This window comes from Protopterus annectens, chromosome 5.part0 (genome assembly GCF_019279795.1).
Source record: "Protopterus annectens isolate FY-2018-M chromosome 5.part0, PAN1.0, whole genome shotgun sequence".
Classification (NCBI taxonomy): domain Eukaryota; kingdom Metazoa; phylum Chordata; order Ceratodontiformes; family Protopteridae; genus Protopterus; species Protopterus annectens.
Genome location: NC_056735.1, coordinates 1,457,080,197 through 1,457,098,268, shown reverse-complemented (window position 1 = coordinate 1,457,098,268; position 18,072 = coordinate 1,457,080,197). Strand labels below are relative to the sequence as shown.

Below are 18,072 nucleotides of genomic sequence, written 5' to 3'. Positions count from 1 at the left end.
CTGCCACCACCCTTTGGACCAATGCAGGTTCTCCTCGGGAGGGAAAAGACTTCTGTCTGGTCTCCGAGGGATCGCCTCAATGGAATCAGGGTTCTTCCAAGCGGGCTGCAGGATGAGCTCATCAGCAGGTGGGGTCACCCAAGAGGTAGAAGGCCAGGCACGGAAAGCCTGCAGGAACACGGACTCCTCAGGCAAAGGGTTGGAGGGCTTCCAGTCACCCCTCTGCTTAAGCATTTCCAGGATGTCTCTGAAGGAGACATCAGGAGGGGACAGCAGGGATCCTTCACCATCGTAATCCATGTCTTCAGTGAAGGACTCCACGGGTGAGTCTATGTGCTTCCTCTTGCATGTCCTCTTTCGAGGGGCTCCTCAGTGGGGTCTCTGAAGAGGACTCGGAAGAGCGGGTACCCAGAACAGGGGTGTTCTGCGGCTTCTCTGCCAGGTGTCCCGGGGAGGTGGTCTGTGACAGCTGTAGCTCAGGGGGGTGAAAACTGGGGTTCCGACATCAAAGGAGTCCTGCCAGAAGCAAGAACCCTCTCCATCACACGGAAGGCAGGGAGCCCGAAGAGGGATGGGAGTCCAGAACTAACAGACAACCTCGGAACAGGTCATACCCCGCTCCGACAAACCTGCCCCCATGGGTACAGCCTCAAGCAGAATCGGTGCAGATGCGGCTATCAGAGCAGAGAATGGAACAAAGGGGAAAGACTGCTCCGTGCCATGGGCTGAAGCACCCATCCCCCAATCCCCAGATTGAGGAAGGACCAAGACCAAAAGGGCAAACTCGGAGCCAGTGTGAAATGCACTGTAGGCACCAAGGTGATGGGTTCCAAGAAGGATGTCAGAGCAGAAGGCTTTGGAACCGAGATGGTTGAAGGAGGAGTGTAAGATTGAGTCCGTGGATAAGTCAACCCAAGTCCTGCAGGTGGATGGGTCTTAGAAAGTGTGGGTATTCCCCTGGCTAACAACAGCTGGTCCACAAGACGCACCACATCGTGTTATGCCAGGCTCCTGGTGGATCTAGTGGATAATCCAGAGAGTCAAGACATTCAATGAAGGGGCTATACGCTTGGCTCAGAAACAGATCTATGGAAGGGGAGTATTGGGTCCGTGGTGCAAGGTCTGCCGACATCGAAGTCTCAAGTTTCAAGACCGGGAGTAGGGGTCAAATCCAGTGAGGTCGGTACAACGTTCGGTGCCGAAGTGGCACTCTGAGCTGAAACTTTCAGTTCCAAAATGGTAACTAATTAAGTAGTCAAAGGTGTGCCCTGAGCCGAAGTGGCCACCGGTGCCGAAGTCGAAACAGGCGTAGTAAGGTCTATAAAATTGGTGCTGGAGACAGGACCAGTGCCGAAACTGGCGCCAGTATCAAAGGTTTCGAGATGCACAGAGCAGAGGAAGACTGAGCCATAGTGGCAGATTTATGCTCCAAAGACAACTTTTGGACCTTTGATTTCACAGGCTTACCCTGATCACCTGATGGCGGAGGGGGGAATTGAGTGGGACCTCTTTTTGTCTTCAGTAGGAGGGGTTGAGACCTCCATCGCAGAATTGGCCTCAGAAAACGAAGACTTGAGTAACTCTTTCAAAATCAGTTTATTTTTGAACTCGTTAAGAGTGCATTGACTGAAACTCTGACAAATGTCACACGGAAGCTGCACTGAAAGGAGGGGCACTCCCAAAACAGTATACACAGTCATCGTGAGAATCACTATTAGGTAACTTGCCAGTTACATGAAGCACAATGCTTAAAACCTGAAGCACCCTTCTTATCCAACATCTTGATAAAGATACACCACGGGCCAACAGTATAATCCAATTAGTCAAACACCGTTCAAAGAAGTCACAAATAACAATACAGTGATATGCAGAGAAGAAAGAAAATACCTTACTAAAAACCAAAGTGAATAGGTTAAACAGGAAGGACAATACCAGCTATGGTATTGAAGGAATACCACAAGGGTAACGGAGAAAAGGCCGTATCAACAATGGTACTTGAAAGTTTACCTAAGGTAACAATGGGTAGTGTAGAGGAGAAAAAAAAAAGTTCAGACAGAAGAACACACACTACAAATACTATTCGCTCAATAAAATATGAGGACATAGAACATTTTCCACACAAATATCAAATAAAGTTCCACTTAGCTGAGAGCTCGGCTGAAACGTGGCTTTATGACTATGCGGCAAATGAGATCTGAGATAACAGGGAGAAAGGCATTCTGGGTAGAGACTTACCTCAAGAGTTATTTTGACTGGTGCAAGCTTGATAAAAAGGCCGAGGGCTAGGAACCGAACCCATCAGTGACGAAAGATTAACATCGGATATAATGTTTAAGATGAATTTTGTAAAAAGCACAAATAGAGCATGTTAAATGAGCATGTTAAATCCATTTTCCTGATGTTGGGTTTGGCATTGTGAGGTATTGCCAGCTGCGCCAGAAGTGGGATAGTGCATGTGTGGTACATGCCAGCGCAGCTTGCTGAAGTTTTGTAAACAGTCTTGTGTCACTTGATTGTCACACTGATTTGTACAGATGTTTCTACTAAAATGTATTTGTAAAAGTTGCTTATGTTAAAAATGCTGCAATAGAATCTTAAAAAGTTCTGAATGTGAATTGTGCTAAAGTCAGAGGAGTAGATGTGATGTCATTCTATAACCAGCTCCAAGGTGGAACCCTGGCAGCAGCAGTTTGTTTTTCTTTGCACCCTGATATAAAGGATCTATGTCGGTTATCACAGTTCAGTTGTTAGCTGTACAGCTCAGTCAGTGTGTAGTATCTCGTTTTGCCTTGTGGAAGTGAGCATCTCAGCAGTACACCTTGACTTGCGATACTAAATGAGTTAATTAGGGACAGTTCCTCTTTAGATCAGTTAGGAAAAACACAGAGAGATTAGTTTAGCATCATTTTTTTTCCCACATCTATGAGATTCTATCCAGATATTTCTTGTGACTTAAGGCACTACTTATTGTAGTTAAATATTAAGTATTCTCCAGTTCTCTATTTTATTATCCATTATTAAATATTTTTATACCTTTTCATGGTGGCTGGTCTTTTAGAGAATACTTAACATCTTGAGAGTACTTCTGCTTATTTTAATGACACTGGGGCCACTCCGTAAAGCCTTATTGCTTCCGTCCGGCTCTACCATTTAGATCAGTATTAATTTGCACAGTATAACTGGTTACCCTTGGTAAGAGCCTTAGAGTATTTGGCTGGTGGCAACAATCTACCTTGCAGCCTGGAGAGAGAGGACACAGCTGGTGAATCTGTGTCAGCCTTTCCCAGTGTGTGTGTTTGTGTGAAAAAATCAGGTATTCAAGTGTGTCTGTCAGATACCTGGAACTGGAACACAGTGCTCCAAAGTGAGTCTTGTTTGGGATTTGGATAGACAGAGTACAGTCCCAGTGCAGCATACTCAGTGTGTGCTCTTGAGGGAAACTGTGCTTGATGCAAAGCTGCACTGGAAATATTGTGTAAACCCATCTCTGTTTTTAGTGACTGCTTCTCACTGGTGTCAGTGGCGAGGACTGGGATTCCTTGATTAGTGACCTGGGGTAAAGAGGAGCCATTACAGTTGGGATCGGCTGCACATGTCCTAGGGAATAATCCTGGATGCCCTCATTTTTCAAAATCACTTGTACTGTTGTCTTTAAGTAGGACTGATTATAGTAATACTGGATGCTTCACAAATTTCAGTGACTGACCCTCCTTCAGGAGGTAAAAAGTACTTGATTGGTGGTAATCTGAAAACAATCACTAGGTGACAACAGTCTTACTTTGATCTCCTCAAAAGTATGGAGGGTACAGTTATAATGCAGCCAGAAGTACACCGGGTGCCTCTGTTAATGCCCCCCCCCCCCCAACAGCTGCACTGCACCACAGACAAGATATCGCTGCCACTCCTTTGCCTAACCTTGTGTGCATGGAAAGGCAACTAAAAAAAACCTTCAAGCTCCAAGGGAGCAGTTTTAGTCAAGGAATACAATGCAGCTCACTGACGCATCCTGTAACTTGGGCTTCAGCTGCCATAGCTGAAACAACAAATGCAATGTGGGGTACCCAGTCTGTCAACAGCGGCAACCTGGTGCTTATGCTATATCTACTGACAAAGTAAAATACCATCAAACATCACACCTGGGGCACAGACACATCCCTGATAATATGGCAGAGGCTGGGTAACTAAGAAAATAAAATAAAATAAAATAATTAAATACATAAACACACAACTACACACCAACTAAAGTAAGGTTCTGATTTTCATATACTAATTTTGTTTTCTGGCAATTTTCCAACACTAAGAAAGATGGTAGTTAGGTGGTATAAATACTGTTTCCAGTCTTCTCATGGTTATGGGGACCATGATGTTTAAGTGAGGTGAAGCAGTCTTCAAAATATACATGGAATTATCCTTTAAGAGAAGACACCACCAATGAGGTTTGTCTGGATGTTTGGAAAGCTTGCTGAGAAAAAGATGACAGTTCCTCAAGCCAGTGTTTCTCAGTCATTCAGCTTCTTTTCTGTGTCTATAAATACACAGGCACATTATAACTAGTGCAAACAAAAATAGAAGCATTTTTATAATACAGTAAAAAACACATACAATCAACAGCTAAATAAAAACTCTAGGAGTCACATATAGTGGGTCAGAAATGAAAAGGGTGCCCTGAAAGAAGTGCATCTTTAAGACACCCCATAAAGTGTCAAAAGCATCACAGGTCTTGAAGGGACAGAAGATTTCTGCCTTTACTTGGGGACTGTCAGCAACTCTAAGGCAGACAAGCTAAGATTCTGAAAAGGCCAGAAGAATCTCAGAATGCAGCTTAAACAGGCAACACCTTGATAATGTTGGGCTTTCTGTACCATCTAAAGAGCAGAAGCCTATGAAGAAAAATGCAAGTAATGAGCAATGTCAGCATGCCTAGAATTTCCAGTAACAAATTTGGCACACAATGCAATTTGTCGAGCATGACAACTGAAACCACAAGATACAGGGGCTCTGAAGTAAACTAAAGATAACCAGGGTGTTTACAACTAATAGTATGCTCGAATGTGGATCAAGGTGCTTGACACAACAACATTTTCAAGTGGTGACAGCATTACTTGACCACAGCAGATACCTAGTCCTGAAATGTCAGTAAAACTGTCAAGGATCACAAAGATTATGTAGTTTGAAAATAACTCCAGTTTTTCACAACCATAAAACAATAGGCAGAATGAGGTTAGTATCAGTTGAAGGCCTTAAATAGGTGTTCAAGGCCTTGGCAACAGTCTTGGATATGTTGAATGTACGTAAAGCCTCACACTACTACAAAGATTAAATAATCAAAAAAAAGTGTGGTAATGATACCACCCCCATTCAAAACTGAATGGTAACCCTGAAAAAAAAAAAAAAAGACACACACGGGTTGCATGCAAATATGTTACACCTTCACTACTAGTGGCAAAGTACAGTTTTGTACCTACCATAAATGTAGATGTCCGATAGGTATGCATCTGCAGTCATAACATATGGGTTGTCCTGCCTCTGGTAGCCCTTCGGTCGGCCGGATTCCAAAGTCTGGGTCTGGCCTCGGCTGATGTCGCACTTTCCCCGACGTCAGAGCGTCTGGGGTATAAAAGCATCAGCCGATGCCATTTTCCTCAGTTTTTCTTGCCCCAGATGCCAGGAGCCCTCTAGGCAGGCTAAATTTGGATAAATGCAGAAAAGTTCCAAACATTTGCAAAATTATAAACAAACAAACAAATACACCATAATAGATTCCCCCAGCTAGCTAAAAGAGGGGTAAGTACCCTAGGAATACCACAGAGGGGTAGGAGGGAGGGTAATCCTGACTGCAGATGCATACCTATCGGACATCTACATTTATGGTAGGTACAAAACTGTACTATGTCCTTCAAGGATGCATCTGCAGTCATAACATATGGGTAGAATACCATAGCCAATCTGGGGGAGGAGGCACTAAGAAAAGGATGGTGTAGTTAAGATCCCTTGCAGGACTGCAGTAGCAAACCCTGCTCTGGATCTGGAGTATAAAGGTAGATTGTAATATGCTTGGCAAATGTATGCACGGAGCTCCAACTAGCAGCTTCTAAAATGTCCTTGGTAGCCACCCCTCGTAGGAAGGCTGTAGTGGTGGCCATGGCCCTTGTGGAGTGAGGCCTGATGTTTTCAGGAACTGTCTTTTCATGAAAGGAGTAGCAAAATCGAATGCAATTTCCTATTCATTTTGAGATTGTCTGTTTGGAAATTGCTTTTCCTTGCACCCCAGTAGCATATGCTACAAAAAGTTGGTCAGTTTTTCTGCTAGTTTTTGTTCTGTCCAAGTAGTACCATAGTTGTCTGTGTATATCCAGGGTGTGCAAAAGTTTTCCCCCTCTATTCTGTGGGTTAGGGAAGAACGTAGGCAGGTGGATAGCTTGGTTCAAGGATACCCTAGATACCACCTTTGGCATAAAGTAGGATTGGTTCTAAGAGAAACTCTGTCCTGGTGGAAAATAAGAAATGGCTGCACTGCCATTAATGCTTGTAGCTCAGATACTCTTCTTGCTGAAGTGATTGCCAGAAGGAATGCAGTTTTCCAAGACAGAAACTGTAGCTCCGCCGATGCTGCTGGTTCAAAAGGAGGAAGTGTCAGTTTCTCCAGCACAAAGTTGAGATCCCAAGCAGGTAGAGGGGGTCTTCTTGGAGGTTTAATATTCTTGATCCCTCTCAGAAATTGTCTGAGTAGAGGGTGCGAGAAGATAGGTGGATCCACATTGTATTCTGCTGAAATTAGGACAGTCCATTGTGGAACAATTCTGCTAAGTATTCCAGAATATGTGTTATGTTTGCCACTGTGACATCTGAGCCCTTTGATGTGCTCCAAATTAGAAATCTCTTCCATTTAGCTGAGTATGTCTTCCTTGTGGAAGGCCTGCGAGCCTCCAAGATAATGTCCTTCACCCTCTGAGATGAAACAATTGGATTGGTATTTAAGGAATTTTCCAGGCAGTTAGCTGTAATGTTTTCAAGTTGGGATGCAGGGTCTTGAAATTGTTCTGCGTCAGAAGGAGCGGCCATAGGGGGAGAGGCCATGATTTTGCCCGAGACATGCTTCTCAATAACGGATACCAGTGTTGCCTTGGCCAGTCTGGAGCTATTAGTATCACTCTTGGCTGTTCCTCCCTGATCTTCAGTAGAACCTTGTACATCAATGGGAGAGTCTTCAGTAGAACCTTGTACATCAATGGGAGAGGTGGGAAGGCATATACTGTTAGGGCTTTCCAGCTGAAAGAGAGAGAGTCCACCCTCCAAGCTTGTGGGTGGTATGTCCTTGAGCAGAATGTCTTTAGTTGATGATTGAGTGGGGAGGCGAACAGATCTATCTCCGGCATTCCCCATGTCTTTGCTATGAGCTGGAAGATGTCAGGGTGCAGCATCCATTCGTGTGCATCCATGGTTGTTCTGCTTAAGCTGTCCACCAGTGTATTTTCTTTTCCTGGCACGAATTGGGATTGTAGTTGGATATTGAGATTCAGGCATAGTTCCCACAGATTCATAGCCATCCGGCATAGAGGGTAAGAGTGTGTGCCTCCCTGCTTGTTTATTTACCACATGACCGTGGTGTTGTCTGTCCTTATTAACAGGTGGCCTTGTTGGAGGAAGGGTTTGAAGGCCTCGATTGCATGCCTCACTGCCAGCATTTCCTTTTGGTTTATGTGCATGCTTAGCTGTCCTTGAGGCCATAGGCCTTGGATACATTTGCCCTCCATGTGTGCTCCCCATCCTCGGTCTGAGGCGTCCGTGGTGATGGTCTGCCTTGTTTTTGGTTTGTTGAAAGGCATCCCTCTATTGGACTTGCAGGCCTGAGCCCACCACAGGAATTCCTTTTGAAGGCATGGAATGATTGGTATCATGGTTTCTAAACTGTGACTGTGCTGCGACTATACACTCCTTAGGTACCACTGTAATTTCCTCATATGCAGCCTGGCATGTGGTATCAGAATTATGCAGGATGCCATGAAACCCAGGGCCTGCAGGATTTTCCTTGCAGTAAGCTGAGTTTGTCTTGTCAGAGTCATGAAGTAATCTGGAAGTTGTTTTTGTTTTTCTTCTGTGAGAAAGGCCATCTGGGTGGTTGTGTCCAGATCTGCACCCAAGAAGGTTATCCTTTGTGATGGTACTAGCCTTGACTTTTGGATGTTGACTGTGTACCCCAAGGTTTGTAGCAGGTGTATGGCATAGGTCAAGTCCTTTAACAAGCTTTCCTTGCTGTCCGCTTGAATTAGGCAGTCGTCCAGGTATGGGTAAATTTGAATTCCCTGTAGTCTGCAATGTGCAATTACTGATGCCAGGCATTTTGTGAATACTCTGGGCGCAGTAGGTAAGCCAAAGGGCAATGCTGAGAACTGATAATGCTCTGATCCTGCAAGAAATCTGAGGTGTCTTCTGCAACTTAGTCGAATAGGGACGTGCAGGTATGCCTCCTTGAGATCTAGAGTCACCAGCCAAGACTCCTTGCCCAGCATGGGAAGAAGTTGCTGTAGGGTCAGCATCTTGAATTTTGGCACATTGAGATAAGTGTTCAGTGCGGACAGGTCGAGAATGGGTCTCCATTGATTTTCTTTTCTTGGTACAAGGAACAATCTGGAGTAAAAACCTTGGCCTTGTTCTGAAAGTGGTACCTTTTCTATAGCCTTTATCTGAAGTAGCTTGTTGATCTGTCTTAAGGCCCCCGCCCTTTGATTTGGTGGAAGGTTTGGCATTCCACTTCTTTTTAGCAAAGTGTGGAAATGGAACCTGTATCCTTTGTCTATTATTTGCAATGTCCATGTATCCTTTGTAATATAATGCCAGTTTTTTGAGAATAAAGCCAGCTTTCCGCCCAAGGGTGCTTCCAGTTGATGCCTGGTAGGCGGAATCAGAGTTAAGTCATTGAGCCTGTCCTGGTGCAGTGGTAGTTGTTGCTGTTGCACTACTCCTCTGGTTGGCAGGCTGCCACTGACGGCCTCTATAGGAGCCCTTCGATTGACCTCTGCCCCTGGGGCGCCTGTTCCTGCCCCTCTGGGCTCTGTCCGAGTCTGGAAAGGACCAATTCTTAGTAGGCCAGTTTCTGCTGAATCTCGGTGGTTGTACTTGCAGGAAATCTTTAACTGTTTGCACAGATTTTGCCTTTTCTTCAACCTTTTTTAAGATTTCCTAGGCAGAGGAGCCAAATAAATTTTGTTTCTCCATTGGAGCATCCAGGAGTTTAGCTTTAACATGGTCTGGCAAAGATTGTTCCTTCAGCCAGACATGCCTACGAATAACTGCCCCAGTCATAGCTGATCTAAATGAAGCCTCCAGTGCATCATAGCCACATTTTAAGAAATGATTCCTAACCTGCTGTGAATTGTGTACCAAATCCTGAAGGGATTTACGGTCTGTTTCTTATTCAGTTCATCTAACAAATACTCTTGGTACTGTATCATATGAAATTGACAGTTTAATGCCCTGACAGAAAGAGTTGCAGAAGTATACACCTTCTTACCCCATCTCTCTAAAGCTCTAGACTCCCTTTCAGAAGGTAGAGGATTTTTGGCAGTAGTGGCCGCAACCCCTTTAGGGCCCTGAGAAATAGTTTCTGGGTCTGCAGAGTGGGCTTTATACAGATGGAAATGAGAATCCGGGACCCTGTAGTATCTGTCAGGCTTGGCAGGGGCCGGAGGAAGAGTATCAGGGGCCGTACTGACATCATTGTACACATCATCAATAACATTCAGAACAGGAGGTATAGCTAAGGGCCTATGTTGAGGCAAATGCAAAAAGGTCCTTAATCTTTTTCTAGAATCAGAGAAATCCTGACCTTGCCATTGAAAATGCTCTCTCATGGAGTGCAGAGTCTCACCAAAAGAAAACTCTTCAGGAGGGGAGGCCGAAGGGATAGATTCCTCAGCATCTGAATCCTCATAAGGCGAGTAAGCCCCTTCCTGATGGTCTGACAACTCAGACCCATCCGTGGAATCTGAAGAGTGAGGGTCAGAGGGGTCAGTCCTGGGCCTTTTGTCCGGAGGAGGGCGAGAGGCCCTGCCTGGGTGAGGTTGTGAGCCCCTAATTAAGGAAATAAGGTCCTTAGCAAGGCTGAGGATCTGTGAACTAGATGAAGGCCTCAGAGGTAGTTTTGGTAGGCAAAGCTTTAGATAGTTTGGCAGCCTTAGCCCTAGAGAAGGCCTTAATGGACATGGAAGCAGGGGGCCTAGCTGCCCCACGTGCAGGAGTAGTAATGTCCAAAGGTATGGTGTCAGACAGTTCCTGAACACTAGCTTCGGTAGGGAGTTCTGTAGCCGATTCAGCCGGGGCCTCCCGGGCCTCGGTGGTCGGATGAATGGTTTCGGTAATACGAATTTCCGAGGACTCTTTCGGCCGAAACCGAGACACTCGCGGTAGGCCTAGCCGTGGTTTCAGCCGAAACCGTGGGCCGCGAGTGTCGGTCCTTTTCCTTGCGTTTTTTCACCATATGCGTAGTCGGAGTCTCCGACGGCATTTTATAAGCAAAAGCGGCCCCAAAAAATTCCTCTGCAAACTCCGACCGACGTCTAAGAGTTCGTCGGTTGAAAGAAGCACAGGCTAAACAGGACGATACGTCGTGGTCTGGGCCTAAGCAAGGAAGGCAACAGGAGTGGAAATCCTTATGAGGTATTTGTTTCCCACAAGTTAAACAATTATTTACTTTGTCTGACATCGGCTGAGGCAAGAAAGAGTCCCAAACGGGGTACTTAGCTTTATTCGAAGTCTTCGGTAGCTGAATTCAATGGATCTGACCGACTGGCACTTGCGAACAGCTTCTGCTTCGGGCACCGCGCGGCAAGAAAGACTGGGGAAAATGGCGTCGGCTGATGCTTTTATACCCCAGACGCTCTGACGTCGGGGAAAGTGCGACATCAGCTAAGGCCAGACCCAGACTTTGGAATCCGGCCGACCGAAGGGCTGCCTGAGGCAGGACAACCCATATGTTATGACTGCAGATGCATCCTTGAAGGACATCAAAAGCAGAGGACAGTCTTGTTTCCTGATGAACAGCAGCCAATTCAATAAAGCACAGCCAGAAACAATTCTGCTTCACCTGCAGATACCAAATGTGAAAAAGAAAAAGTACTAAACACAAAATAGATCTAAATTTGAATATGGTTCAATCTTTGAAGACAAAGTTTTAAGTATACAGAGTAAACTCAGTGAACAGCATTGAACAACAAAAAGTACAGTTTTGTACCTACCATAAATGTAGATGTTCGAGGATCCACATTGCTGCAGTCCTAACTATTGGGTAGTCCGCTGTCCAGTCGGCCCGAATACCAAAGTATATGGCTGACGTCGGTCAGGGCGCATTAGACTGACGTCAGTACGTCAGGGTACTAATGCGCATGACAGACGCCATATCCTCAGTCTTTTCTTGCCCCAGATGTCAGAAGACCCTGAAAAGATAAGGCCAAAACCAAAAACTCCCAACATATCTGCATCAAAATATATATATATATATATATATATATATATATATATATATAAAATATACAAAATTAGCAAAATATAACCTCACCTACACAACCACCCCTAAACACAGAGGGGAAGGAGGGAGGGTAAATTGGACTGCAGCAATGTGGATCCTCGAACATCTACATTTATGGTAGGTACAAAACTGTACTATGTTCTTCATTCCACACTGCTGCAGTCCTAACTATTGGGTAGAATCCCAAAGCAGAGGTAAGGGAGGCTGGCAAATCATAAGGAAGCAGGAGCTGATAACATGCCTTGCAAAATAGCTGTGGCAAAACCAGCCCTAGACTTAGAGTAGAGAGGAAGGTGGTAATGCTTAGAGAAAGTATGCACTGAACTCCAAGTAGCTGCCTCCAAAATATCCTTAGTTGCCACTCCCTTAAAAAGCTGTTGAAGTGGCAGTAGCCCTAGTGGAATGAGGCCTAATCCCAGCTGGAATCTCCTTGCCATGATGGGAATAACAAAATGCAATGCAAAACCCAATCCACCTAGAAATAGTTTGTTTTGATACAGGCTTGCCCTGAGAACTCAAAGCAAAAGAAACAAACAACTGCTGAGACTGCCTAAAATCCTTAGTCCTGCTCAAATAATAACGCAATTGCCTGTGTACATCTAAAGTGTGCAAAATCTTTTCCCCTTTATTTTGGGGATCTGCATAAAATGTAGGCAAATGAATAGCTTGGTTTAAAGCCACACTAGAAACCACTTTAGGCATAAAGGAAGGATTAGTACGTAATGATACCCTATCCTTATGAAAAATCAAAAAAGGCTCAACCGCCATAAGGGCCTGTAACTCAGAAACCCTTCTTGCAGAAGTAATGGCCAACAAAAAAGCAGTCTTCCATGACAAGTATTTCAGTTCAGCAGTAGCTGCAGGCTCAAAAGGTTGTAGAGTAAGTTTCTCCAACACAAAATTGAGATCCCAAACAGGAGTAGGAGCTCTACGTGGGGGTCTTATATTCTTTGCCCCTCTAAGAAATTGCTTGAACAAAGGATGTGAAAACAATGGTGGGTCACAATCATAGTGAGCTGAAATTGCTGCAGCATGAATCTTAATGGAAGAGAAAGACAAACCTTTGTCCAATAACTCAGTAAGATATTGAAGAGCCACACTCAAATTAGGCTCTGAAATCTCCAAATTCTTTGCTGCAGTCCAAAATAAAAATCTCTTCCATTTTTCTGCGTACACTTTCCTTGTACTAGGTCTTCTGGCTTCCATAATCACATTTAAAATTGTTGAGGAAGTTGAGACCTGCTGTCTTTCAAAACAGAATATGCCAGGCTGTTAGATGAAGAGAGTGAAGCTTGACATTGAGCAGACGACCGTCCTTCTGAGACAACAGATGTGGAATCAAGGGTAAAGGCCATGGAGGCTTCTTTACCAGATTCCTCAGTAATGGGTACCAATGCTGCGAGGCCAATCTGGAGCTATTAAAATCATCCTTGGCTTGTCTTGTCTGACCTTTAGAAGCACCTTTGGAAGAAGAGGCAGAGGTGGAAAGCATACACATGAAGATTTTTCCAACTGAAAGAAAGAGCATCCACTTTCCAAGCTGTGTGATGAAACCTCTTTGTGCAAAACTTTGGCAGCTGGTGGTTCAGTGGAGAAGCGAACAGATCTATGTCTGGAGTTCCCCAGGACACTGTCAACTTTTGAAATACATGAAGATCCAGTTTCCACTCGTGGGGATCCATGATTTGACAGCTTAACACATCTGCTAAGGAGTTCTGTGCTCCGGCAGAAACCTTGCCTGAAGAGTTAGTTGCAAGCTTAGCGCAGTCTCCCATAAAATCATTGCTTGCCTGCACAATGGGTAAGAATGTGTTCCCCTTGTTTGTTGATGTACCACATGACAGTTGTGTTGTCTGTTAGAATCAACACCTGCCCTGGAAGAAGTAACTCCTTGAAAGCCATTAATGCAAACTGGACTGCTAACATCTCCTTCATGTTGATATGTAGATGCTGTAGTCTGGCAGGCCACTTGTCTTGTATCCACTTTCCATTTAGATGAGCTCCCCAAGCAATGTCTGAGGCATCTGTCGTGAGAATCTGACTCGCCTCTGGCCGGGTCACAGAGAGTCCCTTGTTTAGGTGACATTCCTGAGCCCACCACAAAAATTCCTTTTGAATGCAAGGTATTATTTGAATGACAGTGTCCAAATCCTGGCAGTGCTGTGTCCATAGATTTTGAGATACCATTGTAGCTTCCTCATATGCAGTTTGGCATTGGGAAGCACCAGAATACAAGATGCCATGAACCCTAAGGCTTGAAGGACTGTCCTTGCAGTCAGCCCGGACTGAAGAGATAGTTGATGGAAGTAACTGGAAAGATTCTTTTGTTTGTCCGGGGTTAAAAGGCCATCTGGGCTGCTGTATTCAGTCTCACACCCAGAAAGCACATGTCTTGAGAGGGTACTAGACTGGACTTTATTTCGTTCACAGAATACCCTAGGCATCTTAGCACTGCTATGACATATTCCAAATGCTGCAGAAGGTCTTCCTTTTCTTGAGCCAGAATCAGGCAATCGTCCAAGTAAGGATAGATTTGAATTCCTTTTAGCCTGAAGTAAGCTATCACTGGAGCCAGAACCTTTGTGAATACTCTGGGCAGTAGATAAGCCAAAGGGCAATGCAGAGAACTGATAATGAGAATTTCCAGCTCGCAAACGCAGATACTTTCTGCAACTTAGTCTTATAGGCACATGAAGGTAAGCTTCCTTGAGATCTAAAGTTACCATCCAGTGATCCTTGCCCAGCAGAGGTAAAAGCTGTTGTAACGTCAACATTTTGAACTTGGGAATGTCCAGATAAGTGTTGAGGATAGATAAATCCAAAATTGGTCTCCACGTGTTCCCCTTCTTTGGTACTAGGAACAGGCGAGAATAAAATCCTAGGCCCCTTTCTGGCACAGGAACCGCTGAATGGCCCCTATTTGGAGTAACTGAGAAATTTGCTTGTGAGCCTCTTGTCTTTGTAGAGGAGGAATGTCTGGCATGCCTAAGAAAGGAGGCAAGGTATGGAAATAAAACCTGTAACCGTGATGAATGATATCCAGAACCCATTTGTCTTGGGTAATTAAATCCCAATTTTCTTTGAAAAGAGACAGTCTTCCTCCTAGAGGTGCCGCCAGGCGAGAAGGCACTGGCAGCTGAAAAGGCAGGTCATTGGGTCTGCTTACGAAAGGACTGACCCCTGCCCTCACCAGAAGTCTGAGCAGGTGAACTCCTGTCCTAGGCCTAAAAGCACCTTGAGCTCTGCCCCTACCACGTCTAGACCTACCCCTAGACTGGGAATCATAAGCAGGATAAGTCCATCCCTTAGCAGGCCAATTTCTACTAAACTTCGGAGGCTGCACCTGCAAAAAATCCTTAACAGTTTGCATAGACTTAGCCTTGTCCTCCATCTTCTTTAAAACTGCCTCCACAGGCGAACCAAACAACACATCAGACTGTAAAGGAGCATCCAAAATCCTTGTCTTAACATGCTCAGCTAAGTTCTGATCTCTCAACCAGGCGTGCCTACGAAGAACAGAACCAGTGGCAGCCACCCTGGAGGAGGCCTGCACAGCATCAAAACCACATTGCAGGAATGTTTACCCACTTGTTCAGACACATGAACTAAATCCTGCAACTCTTTACACTCAATACCTTCTGCCAGAGCATCCACCTTAGATTTCAACTGTGAAAGAAGAAAATTCTGATATTTTAACATGTGAAACTGACAATTCAACGCCCTCATGGCTAAAGTGGAAGAAGTATACACTTTCTTTCCCCATCTATCCAAAGCCCTTGCCTCTTTATCAGGAGGGACAGGATTTTTAACAACTGAGGCCTTCACACCTTTAGGCCCCTGAGAGACAGTTTCGGGTCTGCCCTAGGACTCTTAAAAGATACTTATGAGCTTCAGGCACCCTATAATACCTATCCGGTTTAACTGGGGCAGGAGGCAAAGAATCCGGATTCAGGGAAGCCTCTGCAAAAACATCTTCCACCACATTCAAAACAGGAGGTATAGCTAAAGGCCTGTGCTGGGGTAAAACATGAATTCCCTAAGCCTTTTCCTGGAATCAGAGAAATCTTGACCTTCCCATTTAAAATGCTCCCTCATGGAATGCAGAGTCTCTGAAAATGAAAAATCCTCAGGAGGGGAAGCTGAAGGAGTAGAATCATCCACATCAGAATCAGAATAAGGAGGGTACTCCTGCAAGTCTTCAGCAAGACTCAGAAGCCTCGAGCATTGCTCAAAACTCTCAAACTCAGATTCCACCCTAGGCCTCTTATCAGGAGGGGGCATAGAACCTCTTATCATAGTAATCAAATCCTCTGCCATTTTAAGCATATGTTTCTTCGGCAGAGACCCTGAAGTACTAGGAGAAACCCCACTGAAGCAAAACTCGGCCTGCCCCTCAAAGAAGCCTTGGAAACAGAAGGGAGGCTCTGACCACCTTAGGAAGAGAGGGAAGAACAGCCACCTGAGAAGCCCCTCAGCCTGGCCTACTTCCTGAGAGGATACATCCTGTAACAGTAAAGTCTCTCCCTGAGACTCCAAAGAAACACCTGGCAAAACCTCCGGCTCCACTGAGCCCTCTAAAGAACCGGCGTCTGGGACTGTCGGTTCCTCCACTCTAGGCTTTGCTGTTTTGTCCTTGCGTTTTTAGCGAAGTCGGCCGGAGCATCCGGCGGCATTTTATAATTACAACGCTTCCCAAACACTAACCTGGCACAGTCTAACCTTCTCTTAATAGTGCGTTTGTTAAATCTAGCACAAGAGCGGCATCCAACAACGTCGTGCTCAGGCCCTAAACAAGGTATACACAAAGTATGGTAATCCCTATGAGGTATCTGTTTCCCACAAGAAATACAGTTATTCACTTTTTCTGACATCCGGTTAAATACTGAGGCAAGAAAAAACCAAAATATTCCCCAACGGGGTACTTAGCCAACTTTGATTCAGTCTGAAACTCTGGCTTCAGAAACTTTCAGAACGCCAACCTGCACTCGCAAAATTGCTTCTGCATCGGACCATGCGGCAAAAAAGACTGAGGATATGGCGTCGGTCATGCGCATTAGTACCCTGACGTACTGACGTCAGTCTAATGCGCCCTGACCGACGTCAGCCATATACTTTGGTATTCGGGCCGACTGGACAGCGGACTACCCAATAGTTAGGACTGCAGCAATGTGGAATGAAGAACATCTGCACTCTGAAAGGGATTAACCCAGCTGCACTCAGTAGGCTTGACTAATCAAGTCTGAGAAGTCAAGCAGCCAAGGAAAAAGAAACAAACTTTTGAATTTTTGAATCACACATTCTTCAAAGCAATGGTCTTCAGAATTTGTATGATTTGCATATGATTTACTAAAAATATGGTGCAATACATGCAGATCTATAGCTAGCCAACAGATAGTGTGAAAGGGTCTGCAGTTTCTCCCTCTCCAATGCAGATATAACAAAAGTAAAATACGTACTCAAAGATTTTGCAGAGTTGGTCGATTTCAGAATTTCCACAAAACAGTGGCCTGCAGTGAGAGAGAGAAAAAAATATATACAAAAATGATGAAACTTCACTTTCTTTCTTTTAGACATAACATTTAATCTACATTGCTGTCACACTGGCAAATGGCACTTTTCTTTTTATCAATCAAGGTTACAGTATTCATAGTTGGAATGCAGTATAACATTATCTGCTTTGGCAAGCAGCATTTTGCTTGCTGTTACCCTTTTTCACAAGAAAGTGAGAGTCCAAGTAAGACCTAGCAACTTCCAATTAAGGTTAATTAAACAAAATTCCTTGAGCACCTGCCAGGTAAACTGGTATAAATAGATCACAGAAGTCCACAAAAATCACATACTGTTACCCATGCATCAGTCAAATCCAGTGTACTGGAATCACAGCCCCACCCCCAACCCCTGGTATCTTCGTGACATCCAAGCCCACACCACCATCCATCTGAAAGAGAGTTGTAAGCTTTGAAGCATTAAATAAAAAAATAAGGTTTGCACTAACTGAAAATGAACACAGACTCTACTTCACTTTTATCAAACATTTAACAGCCCATAGACATGCTGTTTTAAAAGATCAGAAATACTTGTATTTGTGGGCTCAGATTAGCCACCATAACAATGAAGTTAATATAATCTCTTAACAGAGGTTGATACAGAGTGGTTCGCTGGATACCAAAGCAATTTTTCCCACCTCTGACAGCTGTTCAAATACAGGTGTAGCAAGAAATCTGTTAAGTACTCTAAAGCACTGTAATGCCCCCCCCCCCCCCACCCAATCAACAACACAGCAAATGTACTCCAAATGATGCCATCTACAGACAAAGCACAGCTGATTTTCAGCTGTCACGGTTATAAAAAAGGACAAAGAAAATATTACAATATCCAAGCATGCTACAGAGAGATACTACAGCAGACTATTCCAGATGCTCTGAGCGCCATAAAGATTTTTGACAGATGCTCGGAAAAGAAAAATTTCTCAGCAGAGTACACAGTGAATGCCTGGCTATGCTCCTGTGTCCAGAAAAAGGTTTTAATGATCATGCCTTCAGTTTCTC

At 44.6% G+C, this 18,072-nt stretch overlaps 1 protein-coding gene across 3 annotated transcripts in view; it reads right to left on the bottom strand.

Annotated features, from left to right (window-relative positions):
* CDK4 (cyclin dependent kinase 4) overlaps positions 1 to 18,072 on the bottom strand; it is a 357,049-nt gene that overhangs the window by 109,983 nt on the left and 228,994 nt on the right. For all 3 annotated transcript variants that reach the window (XM_044071272.1, XM_044071273.1, XM_044071274.1), the window contains one exon: positions 16,981 to 17,031. In XM_044071272.1, coding sequence (XP_043927207.1) covers positions 16,981 to 17,031 — 51 coding nt within the window. The remainder of the gene's footprint in view (positions 1 to 16,980; positions 17,032 to 18,072) is intronic.